This window comes from Anopheles arabiensis, chromosome 3 (genome assembly GCF_016920715.1).
Source record: "Anopheles arabiensis isolate DONGOLA chromosome 3, AaraD3, whole genome shotgun sequence".
In the NCBI taxonomy this organism is placed as follows: Eukaryota; Metazoa; Arthropoda; class Insecta; order Diptera; family Culicidae; genus Anopheles; species Anopheles arabiensis.
This window is the reverse complement of record NC_053518.1, coordinates 46847975-46863338: the sequence shown is the minus strand read 5'-3', so window position 1 is coordinate 46863338 and position 15364 is coordinate 46847975. Positions and strand designations below refer to the sequence as shown.

General features: G+C 44.3%; 3 protein-coding genes across 5 annotated transcripts; 1 reads left to right on the top strand and 2 right to left on the bottom strand.

The window, feature by feature from the left end:
* Positions 1–763: 763 nt before the first annotated feature.
* LOC120901637 (guanine nucleotide exchange factor subunit Rich) lies at positions 764–7388 on the top strand. Its single transcript, XM_040309750.1, has 13 exons — positions 764–1086; positions 1163–1435; positions 1535–1715; positions 1778–1911; positions 1992–2357; positions 2425–2604; positions 2686–2845; positions 2923–3071; positions 3155–3323; positions 3588–3721; positions 3786–4445; positions 4526–5355; positions 5440–7388. Exons 1-13 carry the CDS (start codon positions 952–954, stop codon positions 6974–6976), a joined length of 4908 nt encoding a protein of 1635 aa, XP_040165684.1. The 5' UTR covers positions 764–951; the 3' UTR covers positions 6977–7388.
* LOC120901638 (EP300-interacting inhibitor of differentiation 3) lies at positions 7372–8893 on the bottom strand. 3 transcript variants are annotated; one of them, XM_040309752.1, is made up of 6 exons: positions 8775–8893; positions 8576–8681; positions 8279–8505; positions 7942–8211; positions 7616–7858; positions 7372–7540 (listed from the first exon to the last, which is right to left on the bottom strand). In XM_040309752.1, exons 2-6 carry the CDS (start codon positions 8670–8672, stop codon positions 7460–7462), a joined length of 918 nt encoding a protein of 305 aa, XP_040165686.1. In that variant the 5' UTR covers positions 8673–8681; positions 8775–8893; the 3' UTR covers positions 7372–7459. The 3 variants fall into 3 exon arrangements, with proteins under 3 accessions (XP_040165686.1, XP_040165687.1, XP_040165685.1); XM_040309753.1 differs by having other exon boundaries at positions 8771–8877; XM_040309751.1 differs by having other exon boundaries at positions 8576–8878.
* Positions 8894–10831: 1938 nt separating this feature from the next.
* Positions 10832–15296, bottom strand: LOC120899906. The gene is made up of 11 exons (XM_040306251.1): positions 15160–15296; positions 14945–15099; positions 14708–14859; positions 14256–14632; positions 14041–14193; positions 13533–13952; positions 12343–12500; positions 12093–12244; positions 11658–12034; positions 11435–11587; positions 10832–11367 (listed from the first exon to the last, which is right to left on the bottom strand). Exons 1-11 carry the CDS (start codon positions 15218–15220, stop codon positions 10931–10933), a joined length of 2595 nt encoding a protein of 864 aa, XP_040162185.1. The 5' UTR covers positions 15221–15296; the 3' UTR covers positions 10832–10930.
* Positions 15297–15364: the final 68 nt, after the last annotated feature.

Genomic DNA, 15364 nt, shown 5'->3' with positions numbered 1-15364 from the left:
GAGGCCGCGGAAGTCTGTATAACAATCCAGCCATATAAATGACATGTTATTCGAACGCGGAAACGCAGAAATGCTCACGGAGGGTATCTCTGCGGCACTGTTATACGCGTTTCCATCCCCGTGAAACGCGCTTCGTATATTTGAAGCATCAGATTCAAACAATTTTGATTTTCCGCATGCACGCTCGCACGCCCTCAGGAGCTAACGTAGGGTAGAATAATTTGTCACAAGTGCTTTCACATTTTCTTCTCACGCTTAGGTGAGAATTCTATTGCTTACTTAGTATCTTTGAATTTTCACACGAAATCAGCCGCAATCTGGTAGCTATCGAATCGAAGTTTTCCGTCTTTCGGACCTGAATAAACGCATAGGATTATATTAAGGTGTGTCGTCAGACAACTCGAGCAAACAAGTCAAACATCGTCTCGGGCCTGTCAAATTCTGTATGTTTGTAGAGTGTTGGGTCCTGTTCAGAGCGTGGCCCAATGCTCAGTGCAAAGATTTGGTATGTATGTATATGCCCAATAATCAGTTATATTTGTGCTACGAGTACGTTGGAAAAACGGATATTTTCTACAACATTTAATAGATTTTATACTCACTCAAACTCAGTGTAAATTGAATACTGGACAAAAAACTATCCTGATTTAGGTGAATTTAAACTTTGAAGTTAATTTGCATCATATAATGTCACTGAAAAGATCACACGTCCACATGATGGTGTACCACGATGCTTTGTTGTCATTTTCTACTGACGTTTTCATTCTCAGACTGTTTTTGTGCATTTTGCGATTGAAAATTCATTTTTTTCACAGGCTCAACAGTAGTTCTAGTGTGAAAAATAAAATGCACGCTCAATATCGATAGAACAAGCTAATTTGGTTTTATTCCCTTAGTCTGCATAAGTTTTCCCGGTGCCCTTGAGCTGTGCATTCCACAGCAAGCTCCAAGATGTACTTCTCAATCGGATGGCCACGGGTGCTCAATAGTGGCCCGCATCGAAGCATCCGTAAAGTTGTGTGTGATCGGGTTAAAATCTTGTTTGCCGTTCTGGCGGAAGATACCATTGCTATCTGGTACTCGAAGGTAGTTAAACAGTCACGGCAGTAATTAGACCTAGTCTTCGAAGCAGCGTAAGTTATTTCATTTGTGTCCATTGCAGCCCTGTGTACCGATTACGTCTAAACTACGAAGTCCGGAATGTTTGGAGAAGTATGGTATTAACACCAACATAGAATGGAAACCAGATTCGAGCATGTTGCTGGTGACTACCGGAGGGACGACGCAAGGCGGTACTTTGTTTATGTATACGTTGATCGTGAATGATACTCCAAAGGGTGTGTACAATCAAAATGATTCACCGTTCACTAACCTACGGAGGGATAGTGCCGAGCTGTTTCTTAAAGAAACCATACCCTGCTTAAAGCTTTCACTGGTAAGTAAATGCAGCGTAACCGAAGGATTGGGATTTCTATATTCGCATATGTATGTGTAATGTAGGGAAATTAATCTAATGTTTCCTTTATTTTTCCAGACACACCGTATTTGTCTCTATGTCCCAATTTGTTGTGTGTCGTGTATAAACGTAAACCAGATCGTGATTGCAACGCAAGAGGGTCGAATCATCCGCCTTAATTGGGAAGGTGCCGAAGAGCGTGATTATGCACTCGATCTTAAAAGAATTCCCTTTAGCGTTAATCAGCAAGTCAGCTATGGTAAGTGAACAGCTTCCAGCGACTGATGTATGACATTTTATATATATTTTTCACTATCTTAGCCGTCCCTATTTTGGAGAAAAATGTCTACGTCTCTTCGATCGATTACTCACCACTACTTTGCGGGTTCGGCATAACGTTGAGCGATGGTCGTGCAGCGTTTCTTACTGCAAACAACACGAAGTTTGATCCCAACGTAAGCAACAAGTCTATGCTTAGCTATCAAAAAAGTGCAAATGTAATCGATAAGTGTTTTTGTTGTTGTTGTTGTTGTAGCAAGTGCAAGGGATTTGGTGCCAAAATGTGGACGACGCGACGTGCACGGTCATCAATCACAAGTACCGGTTGATAGCATTCGGGCGAAGGAACTCTCAAACCAACATGTACGTGATCGACGATTTAACGGGCGGACTGGAACTATCGCATAGATTGTCATTGAGTGCGAAAGATTTTCCTGGATCGCCAGGCCCCGTCCGTGACATGAAGTGGACACCCGATGGATGTGCCATTATAGTGGCCTGGGTCAACGGAGGCATATCTCTGTGGAGTACATTCGGTTCGTTGTTACTGTGCTCGCTTGCCTGGGACTATGGATTGCATGTAGATTTGTCTAAAAATGATCCATTTAACATTATAAGCACGGTATGTTTCCAGTGGTCCTGACAGTGGTATTGCCAATTTTCATACCTTGATTTTGGATTGCTTGCAGGATTGGTCTACTGAAGGGTACCAGCTGCTTATGGTACGGCAAACAAAGGAAAAATCAACCCCATCGTGCGATGAAAGTAATGAGACCGATGAAATAAGCAGCGCATCATCGCCTGTTCCATCCACAATGCTGGTTCAGCTGGACTTTGTCAAAAGCATTCTAACCATCAATCCATGCATGGTACAGTAGATACGACCGATGGTGGGAAAATATGACATTACTGACATGAGTTGTCTTAACGTGTTCGCCTTTATTTTACAGAGCAATAATTCTTTTCTGTTGCTGCAAGGAGATGATAAGCTCTATATCAACCACGGCGATGTATTGCAAAACATTTATCCTGCTCATAAAGCTAGCTACGATAGTGCTACTGGCGATGGCGAGGTGTCCTACTCCGGGAAAACAGATGAATTTCGCAAAGGTTTGATTCTTTTTCGTTAAATGTAAGTGTGTATTGTGATTGCCAATATTCAAAGCGCAACGTATTGTATCTTTCAGATTCTGCCTACATACCATCTGGAGAGCCCGATCCGGTCAACGTCGGAGGAGACAGTTACCTCAAATTCAACAGTGTACTATCGGAGAGCAAACATTGGGTTGTGTTGAATCTTCCTACAGCTTATATTTCTTCCAACTGGCCGATACGGGTGAGTGGGTTTAACCATGCCATTTTGAATTGGCAAGCAGGCGTAATCAACAATATGTTTGTTTTTTACCTACTAAAATGCAGTACAGTGCAATAGATCATACTGGTACTAATGTGGCAGTAGCAGGCCGGACAGGGGTAGCATTGTATTCCTTCAATACTCGCAAATGGAAATTATTTGGTAATGAGACGCAAGAGAAAGATTTTGTAATAACGGGCGGTCTGCTTTGGTGGAAAGAATTCATAATTATGGGTAAGTAGAAAGTAGAAATTATGGATGTGTTTCTTCGCAAAATTGACGAAATAGAGGAAGCGTGGAAGTGAGAATGAAACTTTAGGTTTTTTGGGTTTATATGTGCTTAAAAATTCAAAATCCTCGATTGAAAATTTGTGCTCCATATTTAGTTTTGTTCAATTCAATACAAAACAAAAAATATAACCTTTCATTGTCCCTTTCGCGCAACCTGAAGTCATTGCTAAAGCTGCAAGATACTACATGGTCGTTTGATCTTTGCAGGATGTTATTCCCTTATCGGATTCCACGACGAGTTACGCATCTACTCTAAAGAAAACAAGTTGGATAACCGATTTGCCGAGATTACGAAAAGTGCAAGTCCGGTGATGCTCATCAACTTATTCCGCGATCAACTGGTAAGGGGATAGCGCATGTGTTGTGCATTTGTTTGTTCTGAAATTATTACCTCCCGATTTACAGGTGGTTTTCACATCGGACGGCCATGTATCAGTATTTGCTCTGAAACAGATCGAGGACGATTACACTGGCCCCGACCATCATCGAGTGGAGCTGGTGAAGATGCATATTTACGATATAAAAAACGTTTGCATTCATCCAGCATGCGTCATATCGGTACTGATGACGAGCATTAAGCACGAGGGTGCCGGCACGGGAGGGATGATGAAAGCGAACAACTATGAGAACTCTCTTTCCGAAACGTTAATTATGAACGTATCTGGCCGCGTGTTGATGGTACAGACGGACCATCATCAGCACCATCACGGCACAGGCAGTGCCAACAGTCAGCTAACATCCACCTGCTTGGCCTCGTCGGTAGAGTGTATCTGGGTGTCCGAGTCGAGCAAGACGCATATTAAAGAATCTCTCTGGCTGTACTGTGGCGGATACGGCATGCGCGTCTGGTTGCCGGTTTTCCCACGGACGGGGGAAACCGGATCACGTAGCCTGCGACACACGTTCATGAGCAAACGGATAATGTTATCGTTCACGTTGAAAATTTACCCTCTGGTGATACTGTTCGAGGATGCAATTATACTTGGGGCAGAAAATGACACGCTGCTTTACACGAGCGATCCGTCGGTGTACTTTTCTTTGCCATATAATGCGCTCAAACGAACGGTAAGTACTACGGAAATGAAACCATATCGCCTTGTGTGATAACACACTGTCCACTGTTTTTTTGTTGTTGTTGTCTCCAGAGCCAAGTTTATTTGCATCAAATATTGCGACAGCTGATTCGACGCAACCTTGGGTACAATGCTTGGGAAATTGCGCGCTGCTGTACAAATCTTCCATACTTTCCCCACTCACTGGAACTATTGCTGCACGAAGTGCTAGAAGAGGAAGCGACCAGCAAGGAACCGATCCCCGATGCTTTATTACCGAGCGTCCTCGAATTCATCCAGGAGTTTCCAGTTTACTTACAGACGGTCGTACAATGTGCTCGCAAGACAGAGATTGCCCTTTGGCCGTATCTGTTTTCCAGTGCCGGCAAACCAAAGGAACTGTTCCAGAAGTGTATGGCCGCACGACAGTTGCACACGGCTGCGAGCTATTTGATTATATTGCAAAATTTGGAACCGTCCTCGGTGAGTCGCCAGTACGCGACGGTATTACTGGACACTGCCCTGGAACAGCAGGATTGGCCGCTGGCCAAAGATTTGGTACGGTTTCTGCGCGCGATCGATCCGAACGATGTGGAATCCCCACGCTCGTCGTATGTGTTTGGCAACAAGTTCGGTGGACTCATTGCCGCCGGTCCTCCGGCGCCGAACGCTGAAGATTTGAGTCTAATCTTGGGCAGCAGCATGGCAAGAGGTCGCAGTTTCTCAACCACCGTACCATACCCGAAATCAAATGACGGTGCGGCTACGGTGGTAAATAAGGAGAAGAACATAATGTTTAACAATCCAACTGCAGCAGCAACAGTGCAGCAGAGCAGTGGAGCACTAAGCTCGGGACACGATGCCTCCACCGAGAGACAAATTTTGCGACGAAAGAAAAGTGTGCCAAATACTCAAAAGGAAGCGTAAGTTCTCATGCTCGGCATGCGCAAAGAATGACTGCAAACTGATGTAACGAAATAATTTCATCCAATCATTTGTAATTTCAGCGACACCTCCACGGCAGAAGAATTTTTCATCGACGTGGTGCTGCAAAGACATGCTCGCCGATTTTTACAATTGCGAAAGCTGGAAGATCTTGGGTATATGAGTGCGACGCTGGATTTCCATCTAGTCGGATGGCTTAATCGGGAAAAGGATCGTGCCGCGCGCATAGAGGACTTCGTAAATGCCTTAAAGTCCTTGCACGACGAGCTCGATTGGCCAAAACCGTGCCTAGATCTAACATTGCTTCCGAATCCGTTGGCTCAAGCTCACATGCATGCAGAGTCGTCCCCCTCGCCGTCCTCGAATTTGTCAAACAAATCACCCCTGTCCGAGTTAACTACGCGCCGCACGGTCGATTCGGGGTATAACAGCCTGTCGTTCGTTCGACCGACGGGTGCCAATGGTCCTGTTACTGGGATGGCAGCGAAAGCGGACGAAAGACAGCTGGAACCAGAACAGGAGCAACCACAAGAACAACAACAACAACAGCGACAAAAAAGTACGCCCGCATCTCCGATCGGCGATCCGCTGCTGGGTACAACTGCGGAAGCCAATCTTATGCCACTGAACGATACAGCGAGCGTGCTGTCGGAAGCTGCTCAACCCAACTGGCCGGACGAAGTGTCGACGGTGTGCGGTGGTGCAGGTGGCCTGCTGAACATAACGCTTGGCGAGCAAAGCTTCAGCCAAGCGATGGAGAAAAACATTTCGAAGCAAAGCAAATCGAACCGGCGCAAGCAACACAAGCTAGAGATTCGCATGCGTTACCTGTTGCAGATATTTACCGAGGCAAACTGTTACGAGTTTGCGCTCCTGCTCTCCGTGCTGCTACTCGACGTGGCCTCCGTCGGGCGCATTACGAACGCGGCGATACGATCGAAATCCCTCGTAGTGTGTCGACAGTTGCGCAACGGGCTGAAGGATATGACTCGCTGGAGCTTCAACGAGTGTCTTGCGTACCGGCCGTTTATGATCGCCTTGCAGCCTCAGCTAGCGGTGCTGGATAAGTTTGTCATTCAGCAGGAATCCATTCCGTCGCTGATGCACACGACCGCCGTGACGGGGGTTTCAGCCTTTTCGCCGCTCGTGATGGGTAGCATGCACACTTTCCGCGATAGTGAGGCGCCCGCTGCAGGCGTTACTGTGGGCGGAAGCAAGGGGCTAAGCCACCATAGCCAAGGCGAGTCGCGGAATGTAGGCAACTCCAGTGTCAATAGCACCATGCAGCGCATGAGCTCGGCTGGTACGTTGGGGGGAAGCGTTGCGCTTTCAAGTGAAAGTGGTGGCGTTGGTGGTGGTGGCACTATCACCGGCAACAATCGGATCGTCATCGACGGGGCAAGTATGCGGAGCGGTAGTGGCCAGCGCGATGGTCTGGGACAGAAGTATACCACAGCGCACCCTTTCGCCCGATCGGTGTCAGATTTGGAGGTGGCAAACATTCGAAAGATTGCGCAAGGCAAGTCCGTAACGGACAGCCGGTCAGTTGCATCGGCCGCCATCGCAGAGGAACCGGAACGGACGTGCAATGTTATGTAAGGTGTACTAAAGCCAGACGAAGGGAAAGGTGGAAAGGTGCTATAGCAAATTATAATATACTTTAGCAGCGGGAATGACCGCAACCGGTTGTGGAAGTTCGGAAGAGATATTTAATATATTAGTAGTCTGAATTGAACGAGCTGTAGTTATGGCTCGATTATTAATACTAGTTCCGTCCATTGGCGGTGCAATTTGCAAGTCTCGTACTGTTCTTTTCATAACGAACTAGGGAATAAAATTGTAACACTAACGAAAAGAAAGGTCTAGCTGCGTGACCAATCCTCGTGATGGTCTCTTTATAGATGATGCAGCATAAATTGTTCTCCACTATGAACATTGATTTTTAAGAAAAATTGCCATTACATTCCTTTACTATGAAAATAAAACATTTGGCGTTAACGTGAAAAAGGTACAGTTCTCCTGTTTATACTTTACTATGCGAAACATTTTTACAGAACTCATTGTCTATGCATTATTAGCTAATTACGAAGCTTGAGACGCGTCCAGTGTATCGCGCTCGATTGTCAGTAATGGTCTTTTCAAGCGGAATTGCTTGACAGCGCTCTAAAAAGGTACGGGAAAGAACATTTACATTGCAACGATACACACTGAACTGCTGGTTGTCGTCACATTACTCACCTGCCATTTGGCAAAGTTTAAGGATAGAATTGCCTGAACGTTGTCATCGGTTCGCTTGTTTTGCTGTTTTTCGCTGCTGGTAGTGGGACGAACGAATAGCAGATCGTCAACCGTTTCTAATGCTACAGCTCCATCGCGAATGAGAAAAGAAATCTGAAACGCTGTATCGACGGTATTCATGTAATCGGTTGGGTCCGTGATGAGCTCAAAGTAGGGTATCGGTTGTCTTCTTTCCTCGTATATCTAAAATAGCCGACAGGGAGACGAAATAATTAGAATCACAATTTTACCGTCCCTATGCAGCATAGCTATCAATCAAATCGTACGGCTTTCAGTTGTTCCATAACACCTTGCAGCTTGCGAGCATCTGTCTCTTCTTGGTTCAATTTGACCACTGTTTCAGGTTTGCGTGGATCACCCAGCTCCTGGCGCTGGCGTCGACGGCGCTCTTTGACGGGCTTTTCTACCTGTACGGGTTCCAGCTCGAACGCTCCCAGTAAGCACGGCGATTGTTTTGACATACTAAATGACTTTATGCCTAGCTCTCCTATGTGTAGCCATTGCAAGGGGTTGCCGGAATCGCCAATGATTGCTTTCTGAAAGGTAAAAACAACGCAATGTGAGCCATATGCCAGGTTACAGTGCAATGAGCAGTGAACGTACTATGGCCGCTGCTAGCTCTTCGTCGCAAAATTGGGTGCTTTCGCTTTTCTGCAACGCTGCCCCCACTAAATCGTGTCCCATTTTTACGACCTGTACATTAATGCACATCTCGGAAGCATTTTCCATCTTCTCTGCAGCCATGCTCTGATGCAGTTGGTCCGTCTGAATCAGAATAGATGAAACGCCTTGGAATATACCCACCGCATCTTCCGTTTGTGTTCTGAGGGCTGGGGAAGAAATGTGAAGGGGATGTTGAATGGAGGTGACATGCTATCGTGCATATTGCTAGGAGCTTACCCAATTCATGTCCATAATCCAATAGCTCGTTGTACTTTTTTCTGCGTTCCAGGGCGTTTAATTGGCTTTTATGCGAATCGGAAGCTGGTGGTTCCATTTTCGATTGCTTGATGTGTTTACAGAGTTTTGGTTATTGTTGCGATATTGATAATTTTCTATGCGAACTACAAGGAAGTAATTTCGAAAAGGATTTACCAACCAAAAAAGCAATACCACGAACCAAAAATGCAGCTCGCAATGCCGTAAATGCAGGAAAACGCCGCTAGTTTGTTTTGTTTGCCGCTTCCCCGAAAATGAAAAAAGAGCGTCAATCTGTCATCGGCTTGCTTATCTGTCATGCAGTTATAACTGGTATACAATGTGCTTGGGTGAATATTTGAAACTGTCCTACCGTGAGCGTTAATTAATTTTTGAATTACAGTGGAGCGCCGTTTATCCGGGTACCTTTTATCCGGTTATCCGTTTATCCGTGCTGTTGAAAACTGACAGTTCAATACCTAGATGACATTGCGTGATGAGGAGGATATTTGAAATATCGGTTACCAGAGCATTTTGTCATAACAAAATACGCTATAATTCATAGCACATTTCAAATATTCTCTTCAAAAAACATGAAGTTTATAAAACTGGCTAGGTTTTACTAAAACATAATATTAATTTCCAAAACAAACCAGGATTTTGTGATAAAATAAATACTTTCACTCATTATCCATGTTATTCGCTTATCCGGGCGAGGTCAAGTCCCGAGAAGCCCGGATAAACGGCGCTCCACTGTAATTTGTGATTTTATTTTTTAATTTCAACCACATTAATTAAAATGTTTTAATCATCATTATCAATGAACAAATTGAACTAAATTTAGCTATGCTGAATTTTACGCTACACTTCTCCTGGTGAGAATGGTTCTTGGTAGTGATGTAATATGGTAGTGAAACTGAAGCGACTCCGGTTATTGTTAATCCGATACTGACTCCGACAAAATCGGAACCACTGGTCAAGGCCTACCTGTGCCACTAGTGGGCTAGGTCATCAGCAATTTATTGATTACCCATAGCAGGATACTCAGTGCTACGTATGGGGGAACGGTCCACTGTGGGTTTGAACCCATGATGGGCATGGGTAAGCCCTAGGTTTCTTAAGTAATAACCTTTGCGACAACAGCAATGCTTTGCATCAGCACCTTTGCACCTGCCGTCTTTGGCTCCGACATTGATTGTCTCTTGGATTGCAGGAGCACTTGTGAACTAGTGATGGGTAAAGATGGGCAAAAATCCGGAGTCGGATAAATTCGGAATGGACTCCGGAAGGTAGGTCCACACTGCAATAGCCGAAGTCGTTCGGAATCATCCGAAAAGGCCCGGAGTCGTTCGGAATCGTCCGAAAAGGCCCGGAGTCGTCCGGAGTCGTCCGGAGTCGTTCGGAGTTGTGCGGAGTCGTCCGGAGTCGTTCGGAGTTCTCCAGAGTCGGAGTCGTCCGGAGTCGTTCGGAGTTCTCCAGAGTCGGAGTCGTCCGGAGTCGTTCGGAGTCGCCCGGAGTCGGAGTAGTTTGGAGTTGTCTGAAGTCGCCCGGAGTTGTTCGGAGTTGGAGTTGTTCGGAATCACCCGGAGTTTGAATCGTCTGGAGTCGTCTGGAGTCGTCAGGAGTCGTTCGGAGTCGTTTGGAATCTAACGGAGTCGTCTGGAGTCATCCAGAATCGACTGCAGACGGATTCATCCGGAGTCATCTGGAGTCGGCCAAGATCGGCTTGTATAGGAAGTGCACGCGCAAAGTGAAAGACAAAACAACACAACAAAAGGAAATGTCTGATCACAGGCACATTAAAACACACGGTTCCTATTGACTCCGACCAACTCCGATTCCGAATGACTCCAGACGACTCCAGACGACTCCAGACGACTCCGGACGATTCCGGACGACTCTGGACGACTCCGGGCGACTCCGGACGACTCTGGACGACTCCGGGCGACTCTGGACGACTCCGGGCGACTCCGGACGACTCCGAACGACTCCGGACGACTCTGACTCCGGGCGGATCTAGTGATTCCATTTTGCCGGAGTCGAAATCGGACTAACAATAGTCGGAGTCGTATTGGAGTCGTGGGTGTGCTCCATACAGCACATCACCATTGTGAACTCGTATGAAATTAACCCCCGAAATAATTTTTCGTAGTCCGATAGTTCAGCCTCAGGCTTCAAGCATATAAATTCGGAATGGGTAGGTTAGCTCGCAGATAAAACCAAACGACAAAGAGAAGATAGTTTTTTTCTCACCGGGAAGGTGTTGGGAAACCAGGTGTTGGAAGATTCTTTTTTATTTCTTGCACGACGGTCATCATTTATTCGAAGAGATTAAGTTTACATTACTTCCTTTGGCAAAAGGCTGCAGATCATGAAGACGTAACAAAGTAAGAAGGAAATAAACATAATTCTATCTAAAAATGCATTAACTAAACTACCCCGTTGGTGATTAGCAACAACTGGCGCTGTAACCGGCGCATCATTAGCGGGTGCATCGGATACTAGGTTCACAGTATCACCCTCAAAACTGTCCGTCCGCAGTTTGTTGGAATTGTCCGTATCTACATTTTCTTCGTCGATCGTAGCTGGTTGTTTTGCATCAACGGTATCGTCTATTTGAAGCAATACACGACCCATCGTCGTTGAAGCTACCCTGCCGGCAAGCTTATCGACTAAGCGCTCTTCGCTATCAGCTTTCGGGGCCGTTTGTCGCAGTATGATGGTAAAGGCTACCAGCAGAACGTTAATTATAAGAGAATCACGAAAGAAAAGTACTGAAAATGGAGAGTGGAATTGAATGCAATATTTTAAACGCAAAACATAATACAAAAATAATATTACGCATTCGGGGAACGTTCTCGCCGTGGTACGGTAGCCGCCAGTAGAGGTATTCCATGAAGGTAAAATGGCCCATACAAGTTGCACAGAGTATGTACAGTCGTTCGGCGCTGCCGCTGTTCATCCACAGGACAGCCAAATCAATTATTATCATCACTGAAAGGAGGAAGTGTTAGCATTTGTTTCAACAGACTGCTTCAATGCCCGCAAGGGGCACTCCACGTACAGAATCCTGGCGTCAAAATAGCAGCATAAATAGCAACATGACGTTGCATCGTGAAGATATACTCCAACGATGGGTAGCTAGTATTGTCTGGTAGGAATATGTGGAGTTTCTTCACCGACTTGATCATCCATTCAGCATGGTGCACCTCAATGTCACGCGTGGATACGTTCGAGTTTTGGCTAATGTTGATTTGATTGACGTCTTGCAACCAGGTGCCGAGGAACATTGTGCACTTTAGGCTGTCGAATGGCCAGCTAACCGTATCGCTCACGCAAAGAGCTTCATACTGGCACGGGGTAACACAGAGGACCACTCCAGTTTGCTTTACCTCGCAGGGATGAGTTCCACAGGCGTTAGCACCATTGCCACTTTTTATACTGGGCAGAAACAAATGTGTTAGTCCAAATATTCTACTGTGTTCATACAGCGACTTACTTATGAAAGGCAACAAACGTTGGACGCCATAGATCGTCGGAATCGATCACTACCTTGTCTAGGCTATACTCTGCTCTATCCCAGTTTAGGTACTCATCCTTCCACGAAGAGCTCATCCACACATTCAGATAGAGCGTCGCCTTTCCCTCGCTCTTAGACCCGATTGCCCAATTGCAATAGAACGATAGAAATTGAAAAATAGTGTGATTCGATCGTGAAATGCCCGCAAAACATACAACATGTAACTTACCACATCGTAATTTTGAACGTGCATTGACATTGTAACGTTTACTGCAGTATTGTGGTTCTTGACGGGTCGTTCACTTTTGTCGTAATTGCATAGCAGCTTTTGGAGTAACTCGCTTTCCTTGTTTGCAGTATTAACAGGAGCGTCACAGTCGATTGTGGCTATAGTTTTCAACAAAACAAGTTAATATTACAAAACAATTTATGTTTTTTTTTTTAAATATATTTTTGCTATAAAATGATAGCTCATACCACCATTTTCGATTGCTTGCAATGTAAATAACACGATAGAAATTATTTTTATGGAATACATGGTAAAATTTGAAACTCAAACTGTTGCTACCGTATTTGAACTAACGGACAACACGATCCGATGCGTTTCGAGCTACGGTAAATAGAATACTAAAGCTTCACTATCGGGCTGTTGACGAATAATGTGGTAAAGCTATTGCCGTGCATTTGACACACAATAATACGCCCACTCGTTACAACGGTGATAATTTCATTTGGAAAAAAATAAAGCTACGAAGAAAAATGCTGTTACATGTGCGCTTAGTTTATTTGTTAGGTTTAAATTGATTTCCTTTAAAATTTCATTTACAACGTTAAGGTCTGAATCGTTTTGTTAAAGTATTTTACTGTTTGTAGCTACCATTAAATTATTGGTTTAAATGTTTTAAATCATTTATTTAATAAATTTAATAAAATCTAAATTAAGCCGATCTCGTGGTACAGTGGTCAACTCGTACAACTTAACAACATGCGCGTCATGGGTTCAAGCTCCGAATGGACCGTGCCCGCATACGTAGAACTGACTATCCTGCTATCCTGCTGACTAAGGGGGGAAATCAATAACCCACTGAAAGCCAAGCCCCACAAGGGGTACATGCGGCGGGCCTTGACCGACAACGGTTGTTGAGCCCAAAAGATGAAGAAGAAGCTTCCATGAAATTATTGGTTTAAATGTTTTAAATCATTTATTTAGTAAAATTGGTAATAAACTTGAATATTCCACGAAAAATATAATCTATTGAATTGTTCCGTTACGTTCCGTGAACTTGCTATATAAATAGTTTATTTTAATTTCTTTCAAAAAAAGACATAAAAGTATGCAAATGACAACGCGCAATGTGTTGTATTTCTTATTTCCTTTACAGGCTCGTAAGTTTGTTCTGGTACGAACTTGCCATCATTAATGTTTGTTTGGGTACAAATTGATAATCATGATAACGTAACTAACAAAACAGCACACAAGCATTGATCGATCTATAAACATAATCTTTAAATCATGCTGGTATTTCTCTGTTTCCGCGTCAACGGAACCATTGTCATTTGTGCGATCAATGACTAGATTGATCGTATCGCCATTACCATTTCCTGCGTGATTGTAGTGTTCCTTGCCTTCCTCATTTTCCTCGCGTAGAAGTGTTCTCTTTGAGCCAATGAAATGTCCTCTTAGCAGCAACACACGCCCCAAACTAGTTGAAGCCACCCTGAAGGCCCATCTGTCTATTAGTCGCTCCGGGCTGTGGGGCTTAGGGTTGGTATATTTCAAAATGATGGTAAGAATTACAGTGAAAACGTTGATAAACAGCGAATCTCGGTAGAAAAGCACTGCAAATGAAGTTGAAAGAAAGTTGAGGAAATTTTCGTCAAATGGTCATGCAGCAAACGATATTAAAAGAAGGTTCGATTGATTTACGCATTTTCGGAACATCTTCGGTTTGGTGCGACTGGTGCCAGAACAGGAACTCCATAAAGGTGAAGTGACCAATACAGGTTCCGTACAGAATGTATAGGCGCTCGGAGCTACTGTAGTCCAGCCAAAGCACTAACCAACTTAAAACGACAAGCACTGAGTCGAAAACAAATTAATATAAATTGAAGGGCAGTCTGATCGTATTGATCTTCACTTACAAAATCCCGGCGTTAAAATAGCCGTATATAAACCCATATGGCGTTCGAACTTGAACACATATACCACACTGGGATAGGTGTCGTCATCGGAATGGTTGGAGTTTTCCTTTTCAGCTGACAGTAATTTCCAGGAGTAATGATGTTGAGTAACATAACTTGTTGATACGTTGGACGCTCCAGTCATGTTTAATTCAGTCTTATATTGCAACCAGCTGCTGAAATACAGCCTGCAGTCCATGACATCAAACGGCCAATCGATGTTCGTACTCGTGCAGTGTGCCTCATAGGTGCATGGAGATATGCAGGAAACTTCACCAGTATGTTTCAGCTCGCATTTATGATCGTTACATGATCGGTCTATCGTGTTCAGTTGCTTCCTAAACATTATACCGGCAAGCGAACGAATACATTGCAGTCCTTCATGCATTCCTCATTCCACGTATACTACTTACTTGCTGTACGAAGTGATCATTGGACGCCATATGTCGCTTTCATCGACGTTTAGCATGTCTATGCCATAATCCGCTCTGTCCCAGGTCAGAAACTCGTCCTTCCAGCTAACTGATAACCAGTTGGAGATATGCAATGAAGGGTCATATTCGTACTAACGAAGCATAATAAACACAAATAATAATATTAAAATACACTGATGAGTTTTGTGAATGCTGCATCATATACTACTATCTTACCAAGGCATAATTTTTCATGTAAATCGATATAGAAACATTGGTGGCAGTTTCGTGGTGCTCTACAGGGCGTTGTGATTTGTCGTAATCCGTGCAAAATAACTGCTTCTGTAGTCTACCCTCTATGGAGGACTGCTCTGCATCGCAATTGAATGCGACTTACAAATGAATTGAAATATTAGACCACAAACACACTTGTATATCGTACACATGCTTACCTGCACAATGTATTGTAAAAATCGTTAGAAAAGCGGTTAGATAAACTATGACTCTAAACATGCCTTGAAAGTTCCTTTTGACCTACGAGTACACTATATAAATGCAAAACTAGCAACTATCTGGTTGATGAAGATACGCCGCGAATGTGTTCTTGGCAGATGCTTCGCTCTATATATAATAGGTATATCTCAAACGCCCACTAAC

Coding starts and splice junctions, on each gene's coding strand:
- LOC120901637 (XM_040309750.1), top strand. CDS start 952: ATGTACTTCTCAATCGGATGGCCACGGGTGCTCAATAGTGGCCCGCAT. Junction 1,436..1,534: donor CCTGCTTAAAGCTTTCACTG/GTAAGTAAATGC, acceptor TTATTTTTCCAG/ACACACCGTATTTGTCTCTA. Junction 1,912..1,991: donor ACACGAAGTTTGATCCCAAC/GTAAGCAACAAG, acceptor TTGTTGTTGTAG/CAAGTGCAAGGGATTTGGTG.
- LOC120899906 (XM_040306251.1), bottom strand. CDS start 15,220: ATGTTTAGAGTCATAGTTTATCTAACCGCTTTTCTAACGATTTTTACA. Junction 12,245..12,342: donor ACGTTCAAAATTACGATGTG/GTAAGTTACATG, acceptor ATCGGGTCTAAG/AGCGAGGGAAAGGCGACGCT. Junction 12,035..12,092: donor ACGTTTGTTGCCTTTCATAA/GTAAGTCGCTGT, acceptor GTTTCTGCCCAG/TATAAAAAGTGGCAATGGTG.
- LOC120901638 (XM_040309752.1), bottom strand. CDS start 8,672: ATGGAACCACCAGCTTCCGATTCGCATAAAAGCCAATTAAACGCCCTG. Junction 8,212..8,278: donor AAGAGCTAGCAGCGGCCATA/GTACGTTCACTG, acceptor TTTACCTTTCAG/AAAGCAATCATTGGCGATTC. Junction 7,541..7,615: donor TAAACTTTGCCAAATGGCAG/GTGAGTAATGTG, acceptor GTACCTTTTTAG/AGCGCTGTCAAGCAATTCCG.